Source organism: Enoplosus armatus, chromosome 11 (genome assembly GCF_043641665.1).
Source record: "Enoplosus armatus isolate fEnoArm2 chromosome 11, fEnoArm2.hap1, whole genome shotgun sequence".
Classification (NCBI taxonomy): Eukaryota; Metazoa; Chordata; class Actinopteri; order Centrarchiformes; family Enoplosidae; genus Enoplosus; species Enoplosus armatus.
Window position 1 is genome coordinate 13,882,312 of NC_092190.1, and position 19,023 is coordinate 13,901,334.

The following is a 19,023-nucleotide window of genomic DNA, read 5'->3' on the forward strand; positions in this document are numbered from 1 at the left end:
TTTCTAATAATTACAGATACTTGAATTTGGAGACTTTCATCATTGACGTGAACCTGGTTTTTGAGAACTGTGAAAAATTTAATGAAGACGATTCAGAGATTGGACAGGCTGGCCACAGCATGAGGAGATTTTTTGACAAACGATGGACTGAACTGCTGGAATAAAAAAAAAAAAAAGTAATCCAGTGAGGGCTGTCGACGCTACTCTACATATCAGACTTCATCTTTAGTGTTGGAGGCCTGCGACACTAAATCAATACAAAGTTATAATAACACTGATGTGCAATGTGAAAGGACAAATTCTTTTGCTGAGAAAAGACACTTCATGGTTTTAATATCCAAAAGTGCAATACTGTTTTCTGTATCAAAATGCACTGATTCCTGGACTCAATATTGTATTTGGGAAACACAGATTTCCACCGTAGATAGGTCATTCTCTCTTTTTTTTTTTAATCATCAGTACTTTAGCGTAGTGTATATGTGTGTATTTATTTTCTTAAGTATTTATGTTACAGTTAGTCTTTTCTAAGAAAAAGCAGGAAATGGCACACAGCTTTAAAAAAAATCTAAATATTGTTTTATGGACTCTTGAACAAGCCCAATCAAAAGAATAATTGTTTACAGCTTTTTGACTATAGGGTGCCAGCAGCACTACTGTTATTTTGTGTGAAATACAAGGAGGTATCACTGTCACTATTTACAAGTTGTATTTCTAACATGTATAGAGTGTACAGTTCACACAGTACAGTTAAAGATATTGTTAATGCATAAGGATGATTGTAGCACTTCATATGTCTTATACTGTACTCTGCCTGTGCTGAATATCCACTTGAAATACTGTGGTCTCCTCAGTATTGTAGTGCCTGGCCTCTGACCTCTAAACAGTGTGTGGAGGAGTGTGTTGTTGTTTTTTTCTATTTGTCAGTGTGCGTACTGTATGTGTGTCCTGCACAATATACTGTAGGAAACCCTTACACAAAATGTTAAACTCTGTCGAGGTTTTTTTTTCCTCTGAAAAGAATTGATGTGGTGCATATAGTGTGTTTTCATCTCCAAGCATTTCCTTCACACGTCCTGTAGACAGACGTGAGACTTGCACTGGGCTTTAATCCAGCTGGGAGTCGGACAGTGTCACGGTCCACTGGAGGCGTCTCAAGACTGAAGCTGAAGTCAGAGGACTTGAAGTAACTGTATTTTATTATGAATATTGTGAAATGAGTAGCAACTTTTGTGGGAATATTATTTTTAAATAGTGGGTGTGTGGCACAGATAAAATAAACCTGTTTTTCAAAAATAACACTCTTAGGCCCTCATTATCTCCCCTATTAAAGCTCATTATTATTATTATTATTATTATTATTATTATTATTATTAAGTTCAGATTAAGTATATTTTTAATAATGCATTTTTGAATCATGGATTTCATTTGAAACATTTTTATTTGGTTTAACACTGAAGTAAAATGGTCTGATAGAAGTTAAAGAATGATTTGATTTTATTCAGTGCCAGTAGTGGAAGTACATTTACCCAAGTACTGTACTCAAGTTTGGGGTACTTGTACTTTAGTATTTCCATATGTTGCTGTTTTATACTCCTACTCCACTACAGAGGGAACTATTTTACTCCACTACATTCACGGTTACTAGGTACTTTGCAGATTCAAATGTACATACAAAACATGATTAACAAATAAAACACAAGTATTGTTAAAGATAAAACTACACAACAGAGCAAAGCAGTTAACATGAGCTCCACCTCAATCAGCTGCATTCCCATTCATTTGTAAATAATTATAATCCAATAATAGAACTATAACTGTATTATGACTCATAATCCAGTGTTATATTTCTCATTTTTATTTTAATTTGAGTACTTTTACTTTTAAACTTAGCTGATGGTACTTAATGCTTTGAATGGACTCTTACTTGTAGAATATCTTTATATTGTGTGATTTTAGAGGCAATTATAATAAATCTACTAAAACTGACATTACATAACAAAAGAGAGAAAAACTCGACTATGATCATTGTGTAACTCAATAACTCAGCGTCATGTGACTGATAAAAGTTGTGCTTGACAGACTTTATAGCTGCTGGAAGAGGAAGTGCTTTTTAAGAGAAACGACGACACATGAGGAGCAACCGTTTGTGCCGTTTCAGTATTTAAATAAACGTTACTCCTCCAGTCAGGTGTCACTCCTCTCTGCCGTTTCTCAGGCGGATATTTGAGTATTTGAGTATTTGGCGCCACCTTGTGGCTCCCTCAGCAGAGCCGACAAACCTCTCTGTCGCACGATGGTGTCAGTAATTTGCACTCTCCGACACCACACGGACGAGGTCAGCTGCTGTGCCTTCTCTCCGTCCCTCCTGGCGACCTCCTCCGGGGATAAGACTGTCCGTGTTTATAGCACCGCTGACTTCTCGGAGCTTCCTTTCTCTCCTCTCGCGGGACACGGCTACGGGGTTCACTGCTGCCGCTTCAGCTCGTGCGGCCGCTACCTGCTCAGCTGCTCCACAGACGGGTCCACCATCGTGTGGAGCTCGGAGACAGGTGAGCCGGCCGCGGTGCTGCAGCACCCGGGCCGCAGTCCGCTCCGAGTGTGCGCGCTGGCACCGGACTCCTCCCTGCTGCTGGCAGGGGCCTGCGATGGCACCGTGGCCCTCTGGGACTTCCCCTCCAAGGCATTACGCAGGTACAGTGTGACCCAGAGTAAATCACATCAACACTTAGAGCAACCAAGGGCCAGTTTCCAATTCTTAAAGTGACACTCCTTTCTGAAGGATGACTACTGTAAGCAATTATCAAAGCAAATACTCCAATACAAATCCAACCAGCCGTCCAAAACCCAAAGATAAATCAGTTTGCTTTAACATATTACGAATAAAAGCATCCCATCCTCACATGTGAGAAGCTGGAACCAGCAAATGCTTGGTTTGGCTATCTTAGACATGGTTTGGATTAATCCTACATTTATCAGAATCAGAATCAGAAATACTTTATTGATCCCCGGGGGGGGGGGGGGGGGAATTGTACAGTACCGGTGCTCCCATTCAAGAGTAGAAAAATAGCATAATTTAGAACTAAAGGTATGTACAAAATATAAAAATAAGAAATAGAAAAAAGTTTAGCCTAGTCTTGAGTTAACTGAACCAGTTGTCTAAATAAAGAGTTACTAGCACTAGTCTACATTAAGGCAGGTTTAACAGTAGAGACACGTGGGACTAATGAAGATCAAAGAGCACAACCAGCCAGACAAGCACCTACTGACAGGAGCATCAGACTCAATAACACACTCTGGGAGGAGCATTTGTGAATAATGTGTCTTTTAATCCTTTGATTCCACAAGAAAAGATGTGATTTCTGTGATCTGTCACAGCTTTTAAAAGCACCCGCAGGCATGCTGTGGCTCTCTAATTGAGACTCCCACAGGTGGTTTAAACGAATCTCATTAAAAATGAGTCTAAAACCTCATCCAAATTAATTTCAAAGAGCTACATTCTACGTCCTGCTCCTTGTTTATTTTAAACCTTTTCTGGTAAACTTTCTGCTCAGTCTATCCCAACATCGTCTATTACAGATGCAGTGCAGTAAGCGAGGCCAGTGTCGTGGCCTGCTGCTTCTCTCCCTTTGGCCAGATGTTTGTGACCGGCTGCACCCACGGAGACCTCAAACTCTGGGATGTGGACATCAACCTCCTGCATGCTGAGAAGGACGCTCATGACCTGGGAGTCACCTGCTGCAGCTTTGCACCCCAGTTTAAAGTTGGTGAGTGCTTTTTAAAGGGCCAGTTCAGCCAAATCACAAATATATACACTTTTTTCATTTATATTCACTTATGACTAGTGGTGACTAGACAGGCAGATTCATGCTGCCAATCCAAAACAATGGAGGTGAATGGAATAGGAGAAATTACACTGATAGATTGATGATGAAAATAACAGTAGTTAGAATAAACAGAAACGGCTTGAATCAAAATTGTACACTGTTTGCTCTTTGCTAAGTATGGGGAATAAAAAAAAAGCATATTTTTGTTATGGAAATCTGGCTTTAATCCAAACAATATGTTTATGCCACATGTTGTTGCACTTCACAAACAGGCATATTTGTTTTCTTTTGTTATTAAACTCGGTCGAGCATGAACGTTCAGGAAGAAGGAGGAATGTAGCTGTTTTTGTTCTGCAGATGGCTGCTGTGTGGAGCTTCGACTGGCCTCCTGTGGCCAGGACAGCCTGCTGAAAATATGGATTGTTTCCCAGCGTGAAGGAGCAGGTAGGCCGACCCCTCTGCCCGCTTCCTCGACTGAAAGCTCTCTCACTCCATCGCCCATGAGAGAGAGAGAGAGAGAGAGAGAGAGAGAGAGAGAGAGAGAGAGAGGCTGCTGACTGTTTTAACCTTGAAATCTCTCTGCAGAATAGAGGAATTTTATTAGTGTGTGGAATAAATCAGCTGCAGACTGACTCATTAATAATGGATCACTTTAAGACGTTCTGCTGAAATACAGCAGTAGCAGAGGACTGTGTGTGTGTGGAGAAGAGTTGGGAGGAAATCAGGTGCATATATCCTCTGTGACATCTTGTACAATCAACAGCAGAAAGAACATTTTGTGTATGTTCATAGATTGCGTAACCAGACTACAGACTGTATTTTCGTTTGTGTGTGTGTGTGTGTGTGTATGTGTGAACACGCCATGTTGTTAGTTCCTAAGATGTGTTGCCGTGGTTACAGCCGTTCCTGGGGAGGATATGACGGGTCCCTCATGGTGACCCGCTGAGGTGCATGGGGATTTTTCATCTCCGAGCAGCTCAGTTTCATGTCTTGTAAATGGGGTTTTTCTCTGAGCTTACCTCTCTGAAATGAGCATTTATCTTTGCCAGAGGACTGCATGCTTGAACCCCTCTTCCACCACTTTATGGGATAGAGATTTAAGTGTTGATGATTCAGAGAAGCAAGGGGACAATTCAGAAGCTGGGACCACTGTAACATTTTTCTAGTCCCTTCTTACTTTGTGGAGCAGCCCATCGCTCTATATGGCTCTATATCCAGAGGAAATGGTCTTATTCCGGGTCCATTTGGTGGCTCTGGGTCAAATCCATCAAGTTGTCAGTTTTGAGGCCTTTTCCTTCCACCCAGCAGCGCATGTTGATGCCTCTCAATCACACATCACATTTGCTTGTCTCAAGTGGTCAATCCAATTCTGTCAGGTTTAATAATGTTTTTTGCCGTTTTGCAAAAAGGTGTTTCACATCACATCATGAATATGCATGCAAATAACAAATGAGCCTCCCACAGTCTGAAAACAGTATTTTTTTCCTATAATGAGAAGAGAGAGGTTTAATATAACACATGTGTTTACAGGCTGATCATTTAAATGCTGCCACAGACCGATTAGTTTTGGCACATTATTGCACAGTGAATTATTGCTCTGCTCTCAGACGTGTGTTTGCGTCTCAGGCTGTGAATGTCTCAGGTTTATTGCCAAAAAAGAAAATCTTTTGTTTCCAAGCAGCTGTCAGCAGGTGGCACAGCTGCAAGCCAGCGAGAGGGAAGAGAGTTATTGACAAAAAGTTTTGAGTGCAGATACAGACGATGATGCACTTTGAAGTGTGTGTGTGTGTGTTCAGTTTCAGACTGAATTTTTCACATTTTTTGTCAATAATGGACAAAGGAGGTTGGTAACAAATACAATTTTGTTTTGAGCTCTAACCTTGTGTGTGTGTGTGTGTGTGTGTGTGTGTGTGTGTTGTTGAACCTGAGTCTGTGTCATGAAGCTGCTTCACACTCTCACCAGCCAGTCGGCTCCAGTTCTGTCTTGTGCTTTCTCTTCTGACGGAGAGCTGGTGGTCTCGGGGTAAGACACACACACAAACACACACTCACACAAATCACTTCTTCTTGTCTTCACATGTGTGAGCAGAACTAATAAACACCTTCTGCGCTGGCAACTGAATATTGACTTTTGTGCCTGTCAGGCAAATGTTTCATAATGTGATTTGTTTTATTATTTGCTGTGAAGTCATTTGCTCATTAACTTTAAATTAATCTCTCCTTCATGTTTGAAATTGCTGAGCTCTCATCCTGCTGTTCCCTCAGTTGGCCACAGGAGGAGTGTCTTTTATTGTCTTTAAGCTTCGGTTAGGGTCCTCCTGCTGTTTCTGGCCTCCGTGTGGTTAATCTGTGCTCTGATTGTAGCACTTTTGAATGGTGTGTGTGTGTGTGTGTGTGTGTGTGTTGTTTGGCAAGGACACGTTTTCTTTTATTATTATTATAAAATGCAAATGCATGCATATAGATTCTGCAAATGCAGCTGACTTTGTTTACTCTCTGATTATTCAACAGTTCAGTGGATAAAAGTGTTGCAGTTTATAATGCAGTAAGTAAAGTACAAAAAAAACCACTTAAAATGTAGTTTTTTCTTTTGTTTAGCTTTGCTGCTTCAGTTAACTGTGGCAGAGGAGATTTCTAAACAATAAATCACAGCCGCTGTAAACACAGAGAAGCCAAACATTCTTGTTATGTCCATGTTTGTTTGTAATTTGTTTACAGAACCTGGGAGCCCAGCTCTACACTTTGAAACAGCACGACAGGTAAATAACCTGACCTCCCGCCGCCACGCAATCTCTTCAGCTATCAGACAAACAGCAGAATAGGAGTCCCAGTGTTTCAGATTCAAACATGTAATTTTTGCCTGATTAGTTCTTCCCAGAAGCACTGGGTGCAGTGATGCAATAGCATATTCTCCAGCGCTGTTTTCCAGACAGTCATTGAAGTGGCACCGCAGGTAGGCACCAGCCAAGCGCTTTGAAGTGCTTGAAAGGATTTAAGATACTGTACGATCTAAGACTGGATATATATATATATATATATTTTTTTAAAGGTAGAGGGAACCTGACTTTTAAAGCCAATCTCTTCCTGTGCCAGATGCAGTCTGTTATTCACATTTCTGCTCCTCTTCCTCTTCCTCTCAGGTACGTGACGGCCGTTGCTCTGTCTCCCACCATGCCGTGGATTGCAACCGGCTCCATGGACAGAAGCGTAAACGTGTGGAGAATAGGAGATGGAGTCAGCACAACTGGTAAATACTTAACGGAGAATTGTTTAGGTTGGCGCCTACAAATGCACAATCACTCCTCTTTTCTTTTTCTTTTTTTTTTAAACAGACTGTTAGCAGCGCTTCAGAGCCCAGAAGCCATTTGGAGCGCCGAAGGCTCCCAAAAGAGTGTTTTGGGAGATATCCAGCCAGAGAAGCTCCTATTACATGTGTATTGCTGTCTGGCTGCGATGTCTATAGGAGGAATTGTGATTGATGTTTATTGGTGCAGCAGGGCAAACTACCACTGAGCCTCAGAGAGCTGCTGTTGTTATGGAGGTGAATCCTCTTTAAAAAAAGGTTTCACCCAACATGAAAGAAAACATTTGGAATGCTAAATGAAAAGGTGCAATCACCAGACATCTGCAGGCCTTGAAGCATCATCAGGGCAGCTCTCCATCTGCCATTAGTCAGGTTGATGTTGACAAAGCAAATTCCATCTTTTTTTTGCCTCTACCTTTCTCTCTCTCGCTGTCTCACCTTTCCTTTAATCTTGTTTCTCTTTCCACATTTTAAAGTTATTCCTTTTTATGTTTTTTTTCTGCAGCAGCTGAATCAAGGCAGACAGTGTGCCAAGGTAAATGAATGCATCACTCTGTTTTGCCCTTAGAAATCTTCAGTTATTCATTCTTTGAGCTGTTCTGTTTTAATATGTACTTTCTGTGTATGTGTGGATGGTTCAGATATTAGAGTCTAGCACACCTGTTGAGATACTTTAATGTCTTGATCCACTGAAAACGTCTTTTCTTTTGAGCTGTTGTTGTGGTGTTTTGTGATGGAAAGCTTTTCTTGTGATTGTCTTTGTCCTGTGTGTATACTGTATATCGTCAAAAAAGGTGCTTTGGTGAAGCTAATGGGGATCCAAAGAAATAAAGTGAAATAGCGACTGCCTGGCTTTAAAGGATAAGGGTGGCATTATTCATTATTTTTCTTAATGTCAGTAAATCCCATGAAAAGACCAAAACCATATTAAAAAATGACTCACTCACAAATATATAGTTTCATTTTCAAAAGAGGCTCAGTAATTTCTTAAACCCAATGGGCACTGTAGTTTTTAGCCATGCTGGCTGACTGTATTAATGGCAATGTCGGTCTGTTGGCCCACCACTTTGGTCCAGACGGAAATATCTCATCCATAGATGGACTGCCGTGAAATTTGGTGCAGACATTCATTCCCCCCTCAGGATTTAGAGGAAAAATACTTTGATTTAAGACTAAATACTTGCAAAGCTAATGATATTCCCATTAGCAACAGCTGTACTTTCTATTAAGTGCTGATTAGCAAGTGTTAGCATGCTAACATGCTTAACTGAGATGGTGACCATGGTAAACATTATATTTGCTAAACATGTTAGCATTGTCACTGTGAGCATGTCAGCATGTCAGCATGCTGGCGCTGCTGAGCCAAAGCACAGCGACACAGAGCCGCTAGCTGTATTAGCTCTTTAGGCAAGTTTATTTGTATAGTACCTTTCAACAGCTTTATATAAGATATAGAAAGGCTTTAAGACAAGGCAATATAAGAAGAATAAGATTTAGAAATAAGCTAAAATGGAGTAAAACAGAATAAAAAATTACAGTGTAAGATATGACCGAATGGCCCAAAATTTGATTAAAAACCCCTTAACAACCATAGACCACCCACACAGGTGTTTTCATTTATGTCGTTTAATTAGCCCTCTTGGCTTTATAGACTTTACTCTCCTGTTTTGTTGCATCTGTTAGGACAGCCTACCCTGTTATCATTCTTACTAGTGTGCAGAGTTTGGTGACATCAAGTGATTCCCAGTTCACCCAGCTTCAACCTGACTAAAGGTCTAATCAGCCACAGTGGTTGAAAACGCCGGCGTTTGTAAAGTTACTCAAATAGAAGTAAATAGTTTATTTGTTGGGGACTATTTTCAGCTACGGATTAATACACATCAGGCATGCTAGTGAGTATTCACAGCAGCAGGAAGTTATGTGAGGCATTGACAGTAACTGTTCATGGCAATGAAGGAGCATGTCACTCAGCGCAAATGTAATGTGTTTTTATAGTTTTTGGACAATAATTGAGGTCCATGGCACAGAGGAATAAGCTATCAGGCTTTATCTGCACAGACAATACTTGTTAGTAGAATCACTTCATTGTTGGTTTTGGTCTTTTCATGTGATTTGTTGTCAATAAAAAAAGATATTGACTATCGCCAGACTTCTCCTGTAAATAATGGAGGTGGTGATGAGAGCTTCATATGTGCATCTGTCCAAGTAATTAAACACTGCAGTGTGAGCGGTCCCAGTCTGCAGTGAAACTCTGTGAGGTTTTCATGCTTTTGGCACAGTGTTTCCATGACTCAGCCTCCTAGACTGGGAGACTCCACACACAGAGAGGAGGTGGTGTTACTCTGCTCGCTGCTGGGCAGACCCAATAAGTGGATATTTCCACTCAGTGAGACTGTGCTTGGGGCAGGGTTTTTTTGTTTGTATAGTTTTACTCTTGCCCAAAAAAGGAAAATCACTTTAACACGACATTGCAATTTTAGTTCTGGGTGTTTTTTTTATTTTTTTAATAGATAACTGGCTCCATGTTGACAATTATGGATATTTCCAGTTCAGCTGCAATGTAGGGCAATAGCAACACATTTGGCTCTAGGGATGGCAGTGTTCTTTCAGACTGAAATATCTAATTGGATGGATTGCCATAAAATTCAGCACAGATATTCTGGTTCCCATATGAAGAATCCCTAATGAGTTTGGTGATCACCTGACATTTGTGGTTTTGAGTGAAATGTCTCAACAACTGTTGACTGTCATGACATTTACATCCCAAATTGTAATCACTTTTCATTTAGCGCCACATTTTAATTTGTCCAATACTTAAGTTTATGATCAAATATCTGTTCCCTTCAGCCTCAGATGTACTTTGTCTTTAGTGCCTGCTAATCTAAGATGGTAAACATTGCCTGCTAAACATCAGCATGTTAGCTTCGTCATTAGTCTTGTTTGCATCTATCTGAAACATCAACAGTAAATGGAAGGTTTAGTATCAGCTCAAGGTTTAATAGTAAATATTAAACCATGAGCTAGTCCTTATGTCTAGACATGCTGTCATGCCATTCAACAACCCAACACAAAGAGATGAATTTGAGTTTCTCTGAAGCCTCAGTAGACCAGAATGTAGTGCAGCCACAGTTACAATAGGAGGATTATCAAAACGCATTTTGGCCTACGAGGTCAAGATAAAATGGCCTGTTGAGTGCCGGCCCTGTTGGCATTCAGGACCACAATCTTTTGTGGAAGAGATCGATTGGGTATCGTTTAGCCTCCCGGCCTTCAGGGTTATCCTTCACATGGCTAATGATGGGCGATGGGTACCGTGAGGCTGCTGTGAGGTGTCATTAACGGGGCCGGCACACAACAGGCCACTTTATCTCGGCCTCGTATGATAAATGACGGCTGCTCGCTCACATAGTGTCGTGTGAAGGTTGATGAGCTGTATGCTGGCACAGTCTGAAGTAACACAACCCTGGGTTTAATTTTCTTTTCTTTGGTAGATCAGGGATCTGTGTGTGTGTGTGTGTGTGTGTGTGTGTGTGTGCAGGAAAGTAATTGTCACTTCCAGATAAGCACCAAGGGAGTGTGTCCTTTTCTGTGGAGTGTGAGGGAAATTGTTTGTTTGCATCAGATAAGTTCTGTTGCAGGAGACGGGAGTATAATAGCAGAGCACTTCCTCCCTTCCTGTTGTGTGTTTTGCAGGAAGGAAGTTGCCGGGTCACTCCAGGCTGCTGGTTGCTGATTGGTCGGAGGAGGATGTGCAGACTTGGCTGTGTGAGGAAGGACTGCAGGAGCTCGTCAGCATCTTTAAAGCCAACAACATCGACGGACCAGAGCTCAGCCAGCTGAACAAGGAAACGGCCGCAGAGCTGGGAATTGGTGAGGATGGAATATAAAACACTCACACATAAAAGAGTACAGCACACACACACTCACAGGGACACTGGGATTCAGTATTTTTGTGGGGATTTACCGTTTGATCCTAAAACATGACAAGCTTGAATTGGATAGCATGATATAAGCCGCTTTTTATCGATGTTCTGATTTATGCCCCCCCCGACACACACACACACACACACACACACACACACACACACACACACACACACACACAAAACTCTCCCCAAACAGTGATCTGATTTAGGGACGTGAAGCGGCAGCATTTCTATCTGCTTATACAATCACAAATCACGCTGTGAGGACAGCACCCCACAGAATGACCTTTACGTCACAAACAATGATAATCCCTCTGAAAATAAGATTAGTCCACTCAGGGTCGTCCAAGGTCTCAGTGTGGAAAGTCACTGTACGAACTGCAGCCCGAAAACAAAAAAACATTTCTCCCTGGAGTGGATGGACACACTGCAGACACCAGTGTGTGCAGTAAACAGGAAGCAAACAATGTACAAATGTTAGCAGTTAGTTATGTTTTAAAGGAATAGTTTAACATTTTTGGGACATAAGCTTTTTCACGTCCTTGCAGGTCGAATGATACCACTCTTATATCTGTCAGAGACCAGTTTTTACATTTCAGTTTTTGGACGAATTAAACAAATGTGACATAATGTGTTATTAGTGAGCTTTAGAGGTGCTTGTAGGGGGAAGAAAGACAAACATTTGTGTAGGCTCTCTTTGCGTCGTCCTGTTTTATAAATCTTATTGTTAAAAACCGGGAGCTCGTGCATAAGCCCGACTTCCAACCAGCACTTTTTAGACCTGCCAATGAAAAGAATGGCAAAGAAAAAACACTGTTTCACTGATCTATGTCACGTGTCTATGTGGCATCAGCAAATACCAGAGCAGCCATCATTACGTACGACCATTGACGTACATGCCTATTTATGGCACCAGTATTATCATTAATTCACCCGTCCTTGGCAGTGATACTTCAATCATCATCATTAACCATCAGACAGACAATCTGTGGATATAAAGGTTAGAATAAGAAGTACATTAACACAGTGAAATCATATAATTAATGTATGAATGCACCTTTGATTGACATGTTATGATCCATGTGTAGAATATATAACCAAACACAATTAGTGAAATTGACTAAAAACCTAAAGGAATGTTTTATTTATTAGATTTGATCTCTCACCTTATTTTCAATTCAGCATTACCATATCACACACAGCTCTCTGTAGAAAACCCGCACGTACACCTGGTCAGAAATATGCACGAGGCGCACACACCCTCACTGCAGATTAAAACTGAATTACTGTCTGTTGAAATAACACATTTAGGTTATTGTTAACCTTGGAGTGGGTGTCCTTGGTGGAGGTATGCGTGCTTTCTAGTTAGTATTTCAATACTGGTAGTTTCAGCTAAGCATGATCTTTTAATCCTTATTTACACACACACACAGTTTTGAGGGGAATTAAGCAGACAGTTCACGTGCTGCATGGATACCGTGATGCCGACTGTAATTATGTAACTAGCTGCGTAACAGTCCCACCCTTAATCACAGTAAAAACGCTCTTCTGGCCGTTGTTGTGTTTGCTTTAATTGGACAGCAGTAGACTCAGTAAAAAAAAAACAACACAACAGTAAAGCCAACTTCCCTCCCCTTGCTGCTCAGTTATGCGCAACATGTCCTATAGACTGAGCATCTCTTTGCCATGCGTTTAGTATGGAGGACAGCTTTCATCATTACCACAAAACGAGGACAGAGGAAACTGCCGATTGCCACATTTCCTGTCCTTTTTTGGGCTGTGAAACCAACAACTACCACTCTCCATGCATGTGTGCGTGTAAATGTGTGCGTGTGAATAGACACACACGCAGCAAATTAGATTCCAGCGCACTTTACTTGATGAAATATTCATGAATCTTTGAGTAAAGGGAGGAAAAAAAAGAAGTTCCTCTCGGATATAATTCTGTGTATCTTTGTGGAGACAGCCTCATTCTGCAGTTTTATTGTAACGTCTCATCAAATTATCAATCTAAATGTAAAGTGGACAGTATAGTACTAATGGCTTGTGATCCCATGAAAAATGTGGGAACTCTTAAACCCTATAGAGTTGTTAAGCAGTTTTTCTATTCAGAAGTATTGGATGAATCAGAGGACTTAATGGGTTCAGCGTGTTTCACCGAGAGAAGACATTTTGATTAAGCGCTATCACTTTTCCCGCAGGATCCAAATTATTTGTGATTGCGACAGCGGGCCTTCGCTGCTGCGTCCGCCTGTTTTCACTTTAAACCTTGAATGCAGGGTTTTCAAGGCACCGAGTTCATGATAAGAAGTAGCCACAGTGCACTTGAATGTGCTCCTCTCTGAGTGCAAAATGAAGATGGACTCGCAGCAAGTAATTTGCTGCAGTAAGAGAACTAGCCGGTCCTCAGTGGCTGATTGTGTGTGTGTTGGAGGCTGCTGTGTCCTAGAAATGGACAAAATTTCTTTCTTCCCTTATACATCATGACATATAGGAGGAAGAGTTTCATTCAATTCAAACTACTATACAGACTAAGTTATTCTAAAACAAAACGACATAAAATCCATCCAGAAATCTCTGCCACGTGTGTTACATTCACACAGTCATCAGATGCAACTTGAAGCCATCGTTTTTATCACGAGTTCCAAAAATCGTCCTTTTCGGTCTGACTTTCTTGACATCATTTCCAAAGTCATTAACTGTAAGCTAGAACCAGATGGTTTATTAAGCATGTGAGTCAATGACGAACCTCGATACAGCTCAGACACACTTTGTTTCTCATTCCCTCATCCAGGACCGTAGCTACAGGACACTGAGCTCATGTCTGAGACGTTTTCTTTTGGGGAATCTGGGGTTTTTAGCAACATGAGGGAGTTAAGACTCTGCCTCGTTAAGAGAAACTTAATGATTGTGGGTTGAAAAAAACCTCTTATTTCTTAGGCTAATTAAACAATTTAAAAACCCTGCAGTTGCAACTGCCCTCACTCACTGTATCACTTTACCTCTGCCTGTATGAGACCTGCCCCTCCGTGGCACTGGACACATCACTAATCATGTGTGGCTGTAAAAGTCCTCCCAACATTGTAGCTGGTGGTGAACTTGACAAATTCAAAAGGTGCTGTCAGTGCGACGTGCAGCCGTGTGCAGAGTGATTTTCTTCTTCTGGGCCCTTTGGAGTTATTCTGGAGTAGAAGAATGAGAGATGTTAACTTTAGCTGAGTTACCACCGCAGGAACTTTCCCTAGGGACGAGGAACCTTTGGAGGAACTCGTGCGTTTCCATTACAGGGACCAGGGTCTAAATTTAAGTTAATGTTCCGGGGACATTATTTTACCCCCCAAAAATCCCTGCTCGGTGGGCGGGTGGGGACTAATTTGCCTGATCTTCAAGGGTTTTTAGATCGCATTGGAACGCAGACAACAACTGGCTGAAGGAAGGTTTTTCTTGAAAAGTAAATCCTGGGACTAAAAGTTCTGGGTACTTTGGTTGGAAAGGCAGCTTTTGGACTACAACCCACACAAACTCCTCAGGGGAGAGACACCATGCCTGAGTTGTGAAGCCATCATCACACAGTGAGTGTGCCTGGCTCTTGGTGTCTCAGCACAGATTGATTGAAACGAGGTTCAGATTTATTCCTGTGTTTGTCGAGTGTCTTTTGCCTCATTGATTCAGTTTCACAGAAAACATTAGTGGAATAACATGAGATAGTATTTCACATAAACCAACTAAAATCTAAGTCTTTGGTGATCAATCAGTGGTTCAAGGTGGGATACAAACAATCTTTGCTTCACTAAGTTTCAAGTGTCACATGAAATTGCACTGCATGTGGTGTAATTTACCAGTCGTACTGAGCAGCATACTGAGCAGTGTGTTGGTTTCTCAGAGTCCGTGGGCCTCCGCGGTCGTCTCCTCAGGAAAATTGAGGCCCTGAAGGCGGAGCAGAGCGGTTCAGAGGCCCCAGATGAGTTTCTGTGTCCAATCACCAGAGAGCTGATGAAGGATCCAGTCATTGCTGCAGGTTAGACAGCACGATTCTTTCTGTACGTTTTTGTCTACATACACTATTATCTCAGTGTGTATAAGGTGTCAAAATGTGTGTCTACTCCACAGATGGGTATTCCTATGAGAGAGAATCCATTGAGAGCTGGATCAGGGGCAAGAACAAAACCAGCCCCATGACGAACCTGCCCCTACTGACCACGCTCCTCACCCCAAACAGATCTCTGAAGATGGCAATAACACGATGGAAGTCGAGCCAGTAGACAGCAGAGTCCAACTAAACTAAGTACTTCATCATTAAATAGGAAGTTCTCATCTGATAACAAGTGCTCTTATTATGAAAGAAGTAATTACTGTTCCGGGTACCACAAAATAATCAGAACGTGAGATCTCAGATAAGTCAGTGGATATTTACTCTGTAAATAATTAGTCCTGTTTACCAAAATATCTGCATACCTGCCAATGAAAGGCAATATACTGTATATTTGATCTGATATATTATCACTTAAAGCAACACTTGAATGTAGAAACAACAGCTTCTTCTTCTCACAAATAAAAAGTTGACTTCATAGGAAATTAAACGCACCACTGTTCATTACACTCAGGGTGGCTACTGTTAGCAAAGATAGATATTGCTGTGTACCTGACATTACTTTGTCTGCTGTTCAGCTAAAAGTGACAAAAGCTCGCTTTAATTATTGGGATTCAGACAATTGAATTCAGGAAAACATCTAATGCTGCTTCATCCTTGTGACCAGTAGCGAACGGTGGCTGTTTGCTACTTCTAGCAAACTTTAGATATTTCAGTGTAACTGAATGACTATTCCCTACTTTTGCGCTACATTTTAACATTTTACAGTTATTTCAAGGCTTTTATCCCAAATTAAAAACAAAAAGTCAATGCACCGTACCTCGCCAGATATTAATGTACATTTAATGTGCTGTTGTCCTGTAATTGCCATTTGTGGCCACTGTTCAGAAAAATGTATTGATACGTTGCGTTACCTTTGGCAGTGACCAAACAGCTGTACAATGTTTACACACCTGTTGATGTTAAAAGTCCTCTTAACTCAGGCAGTCTTGTGTTTGAGAATAAAAGCCAGCAGACCTGCTTGTGTTTTCCTCAGTGGGTCTTTATTTCTCTCTCCCATGGTGGCTATGGCAGTAATGTTCTATTACAGTATGTGATCACAGCTAATAAAGCTCACAATACTGAAAACATGGCAACAATTGCATTTAACGTACATATTAAAATAGAGCTGATGGCACTGTGCCCCAAAACCATTTCTGTTTTCATAGATTTTTTTTTGACTCTGTAATATAAACTGCAATTGTAGCATGCGCTTAAACTCAACATCATTGAGAATCATAAAATGTCTTAGTAGCTGTGCAAAAATAACTATATAAAATATATTGCTTTTACAATTAACCAAGCCATTGGCGCTGTAAATAAATTAAACTAGACAGCAACAACAAGCCGATACAGAAAGGATTTCAATTCAATGTTAATGGTGATTTATATAATGTACAAACACATTTAACAAATGCTTTTTTTTTTTAGAACCTTTAACACCATTTGAACAACATTGTGCATAAAACTCAAAATACACAAGTCTGAACTTGTCAATACACTTAACATAGACCTTCACTGAAAAGAAGGAAAAGTACATATTTATATAATATACACAACATGAGGATCTATAACATCCTTCGTAAAACACAGGAATGCCCGTCCTTTAGACTTTCTTACACCTTCACTTCCTCTTCCTTATGTCTCCTCTCTCAGCACCATGGACGTCATGAACACAGTTCAAACCCCATTTCACTCTCTCAAAACTCTTCTGTAATAACATTAAGCTGTAACTGAATATGTTGTTTAAGCACTTGGGCGGCCTAAGTGTGTATAAAGTGCTTACTGCCACCGTTACGTTGATGAGGACTGTACAGTACATGTCCAGATACTTCCTTCAGTGCAATGTCTCCAGCTTGGCTGAATGACGGCGGACATGTTGTCATGTAACAGAAGCTGACAGCCACAAGCGACAGGTTGGGAGGAGAAAAATCTGGAGCATTCGGTACACCGCCTGCAGTCTGTATTCACACAGGAAAACAAGCCGCTTGCATACTGTACTTCTTACAAGGCTTAACAGAGAGACTGTATTCTGTTTGGGGTTGGTTAAAAAAATTTAAACTCTTTCTCACTATAGATTTTTGTATGTGTGTGCGTTGTGGACTGTATGAGAGATAAAACAAACATCTCTACACATTCGACTCTATAAACGATCGCTTTGGTTTCATTGAAGCTACGTGGATGGCAGGATTATCTCGGGCTAGGCCAGGCTGCTTGGGCTTACTGTCCATGAAAGTGTGCTGCATAGCCAGCGCTGGCTTGGACTCTTTGTAACAGTTGGCGGCTTGGCAGAACTTCTCTTTGAATTCCACGGCGTGCATGCCGTTTTGTAAGCTACTCATCGCCATGGCACCCTGAGGTGGTGGAGGTTTGTGCTGCTCCTGGTAAGTGCTCACTGTTTTGGCGTAAGGCAGCTCACAGTCGACAGGCAGCAGGCCCATCGCTGACATGTTGTGACACACCAGACCGTCGGACGAGTGGTTCAGCCAGCTGCGGCCGGCAGACTGCAGGCTCTGGTGACTTTGCAGGCCGTGGTGCTGCTGCTGTTGTAGAATTTGCTGCTGCTGTTGGAGCTGTTGCTGAAAGCGTGCTTTCTTGTCAGTTATGCCCATGAAGGGTCTGGGTTTGTACTCCGTTGCAGAGCTGGCCTGTTGGCTGTGCTTTGTTTTGTCAGAGATCTTGGTGCGGACATCAGGTCCCAGCTTGCCGCTGTCTGACAGACTGCTGCTGGACGCCAGGCTGCTGGTGGAGCTGGACACACGCATGCTGCTGCCTCCTCCCTGCGATCCCACTGCACCACACATCCCTTCTTTTCCTGGGTCAGTGTGGTTCCCCTGGGGTCCAGGACCAGAGCAGGCCAACCCATCCAGGGAGGATGCAGAGTGGGCAGAGAGCCTGTCTTGCCCCAGCCCCTTAGAGCTACTGCAGGATGAGTAGGAAGCCTGGGAGGAATGGAGGCTCTCGTTTTCACAACTGTGACCTATGGAGATGGAGGCAGCCGCCAGCGACATGCGGTTCCCGTATACAGGCTCGTCAGCGGGGGGCGGCAGAGGGCTGATGTCGATGCCTGGGCCCGGCTTCAACATACTGGACATGTGTCGGCTGGGTAAGGGACTGGAGGGAGCATACTGAGATTTGGGCCCTGCTGCGCGGCCCCCCAGGGCCCCTCCTCCAGCCTGCATGGAGCTCATGTGTTGGTTGGTCTTGACTATCTGGGCCTGCTTGCTGGGCTGCAGGACCAGGCCTTGTTGGGCCAGCGCCTCCCGGTGCTCTCGAGGGTACCGGTGGGGGGGAAGCCTGCCAGGGCCTGGGGGTGAACCAGGGCTCAGGCTCTGACTCTGATGTCCCATACTGTTGCTGACAGGCTCGGAGGGTAAGACTCTGTTGTAGGAATAACTGTTCTGCGACCAGCAGGCATCAGTTGTCCTGTCATGCAGCGAGGCCTCGTCCTCCTCTTCCTCCTCTTCCAGGATGCCTCTTTGTCCTTCCAAGCTCCTGGCGAGGCTGTGCTCTGAAGGGTCCTCCTGCCCTTCGTCTTGCTCCTGGTCAGACTCGTGGCCTCCTGACGCCTGACTGGAAGCAGCTGCAGCCCCAGCGAGGCCTCCTTTCGTCTGGGTACGCTGCATCTGCTTACACTCCTCCTCCACTCGAGCCAGCAAACGACGGATTTCCCGGTTGTTGGGGCACAGCTTGGCTGCTTCGTGCAGGTCAGCCAAGGCCGCAGTAAACTGCCTGTGGATGGGAGAGAAAATGAAAAGAGATCTTTGCCAGATCCAGACCACATAATTCACCACCAATAACAACCACAGAAGCTGGCCTGGAGCTGTCCTGAATAGTTTA

The 19,023-nt window shown here is 42.5% G+C and overlaps 3 protein-coding genes across 8 annotated transcripts in view; 2 read left to right on the forward strand and 1 right to left on the reverse strand.

Annotated features, from left to right (window-relative positions):
- The window catches only part of LOC139292094 (bromodomain adjacent to zinc finger domain protein 2B), a 40,919-nt gene extending 40,441 nt beyond the window's left edge, over nt 1-478 (forward strand). The window contains exon 38 of the mRNA XM_070914250.1: nt 17-478. Within this exon, the coding sequence (XP_070770351.1) occupies nt 17-164 (148 nt within the window). The 3' untranslated portion in view covers nt 165-478. The remainder of the gene's footprint in view (nt 1-16) is intronic.
- Nucleotides 479-2,293: 1,815 nt separating this feature from the next.
- Nucleotides 2,294-15,316, forward strand: LOC139292780 (WD repeat, SAM and U-box domain-containing protein 1-like). 6 transcript variants are annotated; one of them, XM_070915157.1, is made up of 11 exons: nt 2,294-2,691; nt 3,577-3,764; nt 4,182-4,268; nt 5,754-5,847; nt 6,336-6,378; nt 6,492-6,583; nt 6,965-7,062; nt 7,637-7,663; nt 10,822-10,998; nt 14,938-15,072; nt 15,165-15,316. In XM_070915157.1, exons 1-11 carry the CDS (start codon nt 2,294-2,296, stop codon nt 15,314-15,316), a joined length of 1,491 nt encoding a protein of 496 aa, XP_070771258.1. The 6 variants fall into 6 exon arrangements, with proteins under 6 accessions (XP_070771258.1, XP_070771260.1, XP_070771261.1 ...); XM_070915159.1 differs by having other exon boundaries at nt 6,336-6,369; nt 6,543-6,583; nt 6,965-7,098; nt 7,634-7,663; XM_070915160.1 differs by lacking the exon at nt 7,637-7,663 and adding an exon at nt 10,538-10,549 and having other exon boundaries at nt 6,336-6,369; nt 6,543-6,583; nt 6,965-7,098.
- An 849-nt stretch (nt 15,317-16,165) lies between these two features.
- tanc1b (tetratricopeptide repeat, ankyrin repeat and coiled-coil containing 1b) overlaps nt 16,166-19,023 on the reverse strand; it is a 68,053-nt gene continuing 65,195 nt past the window's right edge. The window contains exon 25 of the mRNA XM_070914005.1: nt 16,166-18,915. Coding sequence (XP_070770106.1) covers nt 17,313-18,915 — 1,603 coding nt within the window. The 3' untranslated portion in view covers nt 16,166-17,312. The remainder of the gene's footprint in view (nt 18,916-19,023) is intronic.